Here is a 3,066-nt window from a genome sequence, read left to right as displayed (position 1 = left end):
TCTTGGTGTTCTTGAGGATCTTGAAGATCTCGACCCAAAAGATGGAATTCATGGGTGAATTCAAAGGAGATTCAAGAATAAGAGATGTATTAACACATAGATGGAAGGAATCACTTACATATGTGAAGATCTAGATGAAGAAATCGATGATACTTGAGAGAGTTTGAAGAGATTTCGGCCAAGGAAGGAAAAAGTGAAGAAAATGGCCAAGGCTTCATACATATAGGCTAGAGTTTACGGCCACCATTAGTTTACGACCGTAAACTCTTGGTATCTTGGTCGTAAACTCCTCTTGAATGAGTTTATGGCTTGATCTTTGTATAGTGGCTCTAGCAGTTACTTCCTAACACTCATTCCTTGAATATATTGGGCTTAAAACACTCAAACAGACTCTAAACAGTGCTAAATGATAGCAGGAGCGAGTCTGACTTAAGGTTGATTGTACTGGCTTTACAAGGCCAAAAACTTTTGGGGTTGTCACATCCCCCATGCATAACCCTATGAATAGGAGGTAAAGGTAGTGTGTACACAATTGTTGGCCACAAGTTACTTCCATTCATAGGTGTTAACCTGAACTTGTATGCATTCATGTAAGTGATGGTAATAAACATTTTGTCCACATATGATTCTACATCCCTATTAAGATAACTTATGGCTGCAACATAATGGACACAACCAATTCCATTAAGTTGTCATAACCTGCGTGAGCAAGTTTTCCTTTCAAGATCTACCTCATAAGCATCTCTAGTTCCTCTAACGTCAAACTGATTTAACCCACTAGGTAATACTTGGTAATGTCTTTGGAATTTATTAACCTCATTCAATAACTCTTTAATTGTTGGACAAGTTTGATTTCCCCATCCTTGGCCCTTAGCTTTCATGTTGAACACCCTCTCCATCATATACAACCTCAACTCCTCCAACATCGTGATAATTGGTTTCTTCCTAGCATCAACTATTACAACATTGTAGCTTTTGGACATTCCATTCTCCACACCATCACAACATCTCCCTGGTTGGAAAAAGGCTCTTGACCATGTTTTGGGGTCTTTTTCGATCAGATACTTATGACCACTTGGGTCTACAACTTCAGTTTCTTTCATGGCAACCTTAAAATCTACCTCAGTTATTGCTTTAGAAACCTTCCAAAACATGATTTCATATTGGGCACCACTATAGCTTTTTCTCAAGTTTTGGCTAATATGCTTAACACACTGTCTGTTCTCTACAGATGGAAGGATTTCTTTGATAGCTTTAATCAGACCCTATTATCAATGAGTAGATAAGGTGGATATCTAAATTACCTTGTTATCAATGAGTATATATTAAATGAGTATACGCGTAAAAAGGGAAATGATGCACAAAGAAATAAATTACCTTGTGCTGATCAGATATTACATTGTATCCATAAACTAAATTAAGTCCTACGTCATCAATCAGCAGATCCAAAAACCACTTCCAATTTTCCTTATTCTCTACACAAACTACTGCCCATGTAATGGGATAAATCCCATTGTTTGCATCCCTTCCAACAGCATATATCAACTCCCTTTTATAGATCCCTTTAAGGAAACAACCATCTAAACCTATTATCTTCCTACATCACCATTTCCACCCTTCTGCAATCCGTCAAAGCAAAAATAGAACTTACTAAATTAGTTCTTCCCAGCTGGCATACAATTCATATCTAGCTTCACAGTGCGACCTGGATTTGATATCCTAATCTCTTCTGCATATGACCATAACTTTGCATAATGTTCAACAAGGGTACCATCTATTAGTTTCAATTCATATGTATTAGCTCTCCTGCATTGACCCACTTACATGAATACCAAACTTTTGTGACACTGTTATTCTAAGCTTTCTAACACTCATCTTTTTCCTAAGTAAGAACTTTCTTGTATAATGACTCGTTATCCAATCATAAGTGACCATTGACCCTAACTTGTAGTTCCTTACATATTTGTGATCTGGTTTAAAGACTTGATTTAGAAGCTTGATTCGTCACTCATCCAAGATGCTCACAACCTGAATGTGCACTCACCCTTACAACACTTAAACAACAATCTTTTCCTATCATTTTTCTCAAAACAAAGTTGGTACCCATTGGAAACAACATAGTTACATAACATAGATTTTAATTGAGTTAGATCTTTGAATCTCATACCAAGTATTGGGTACTTTTTTCCATGGTATTGACTCATTAAAAATCGAATGTTGTTGAGTTACATTTGCCTCCTCTTCACCCGCATCATCATCATCACCTATGTCGTTATTAAAGGATATTGTATGCCCCGGAATCATATTAAAGTGATATTGCTAATTAACATATGATACTAATGGGTCACACTAACAACAACTTGATACAATTGATTATTTATTGGAAATTTATTTTAATAAATATTCAATAAACTCTTATAATTAATTGGAAATTATTTATTTCATGGAAATAATAATTTTCATTAGCAAGTAACATTACATAATTCACATGGTATCAATTAATAAGTCATGCACAACATTTTGGACTAGATAAATCTTTTTGTTTTTTACCAAAAAGTTAAAGTTTATATTTTATAAACTTTGGTTATAAAATATAAAACTCTAGCCTTTCGTTTCACTTGCAAAATCTGAAAAAAATGGGGTTAGAGATAAGAGGCATGGCCTTTTGACTTATTTAATGTAAAGTAATAAGAAGCATGGGGAACCATGTAGCTTGTAGGTGCATGTGTGCTTAATGGTTAAAGACCCATGAGTATTGTGTATGCTATATACATGAGAGTGAGGCTTTCATTCTTTTGTCTTAACCCATTCCAAAACCATAACTTGTATGCGTGTGTGTTTCTCTCTAGTTTTTGTTGAAGATTTTAAGATCACACTCTTGCTTAAGCTCTCTTTATGTTCTTATTTTGATAAGAACATAAAGCTTAAGAGTCTTAAGAGTTTTACACAAAAGAACTAGCATTCTACATCAAGTTGAGTCATTGTTGGTGTCTCTTAAGTTCATCATTCTTCATCAACTTCCAAGCCTCCCAAGAGGACCCAAAGAACTACAAAGGTTGTTATTTC

General features: G+C 35.1%; 1 protein-coding gene across 1 annotated transcript; it reads right to left on the bottom strand.

Moving 5' to 3' along the window:
* Positions 1 to 692: 692 nt before the first annotated feature.
* LOC145105662 (uncharacterized) lies at positions 693 to 2,304 on the bottom strand. Its single transcript, XM_079042745.1, has 4 exons — positions 2,168 to 2,304; positions 1,679 to 1,806; positions 1,378 to 1,562; positions 693 to 1,265 (listed from the first exon to the last, which is right to left on the bottom strand). The coding sequence occupies exons 1-4, from the start codon at positions 2,302 to 2,304 to the stop codon at positions 693 to 695; spliced, it is 1,023 nt and encodes a 340-aa protein (XP_078898871.1).
* Between the last annotated feature and the right edge of the window lie 762 nt (positions 2,305 to 3,066).

Source organism: Lactuca virosa, chromosome 4 (assembly GCF_052849685.1).
Source record: "Lactuca virosa cultivar CGN04683 chromosome 4, Lactuca_virosa_CGN04683_v6, whole genome shotgun sequence".
Lineage (NCBI taxonomy): Eukaryota > Viridiplantae > Streptophyta > Magnoliopsida > Asterales > Asteraceae > Lactuca > Lactuca virosa.
Note: the sequence above shows the minus strand (reverse complement) of the source record. Positions and strands in the feature narration are given on the sequence as shown.

Bases quoted from the DNA above. Each gene is read 5' to 3' on its own strand.
- LOC145105662 (XM_079042745.1), bottom strand. From the start codon at position 2,304: ATGATTCCGGGGCATACAATATCCTTTAATAACGACATAGGTGATGAT. The intron at 1,807-2,167 runs GTATGAGATTCA...GGGTCAATGCAG, and splicing joins AAAAAAGTACCCAATACTTG to GAGAGCTAATACATATGAAT. The intron at 1,563-1,678 runs GTATGCCAGCTG...GTTTCCTTAAAG, and splicing joins TGTGAAGCTAGATATGAATT to GGATCTATAAAAGGGAGTTG.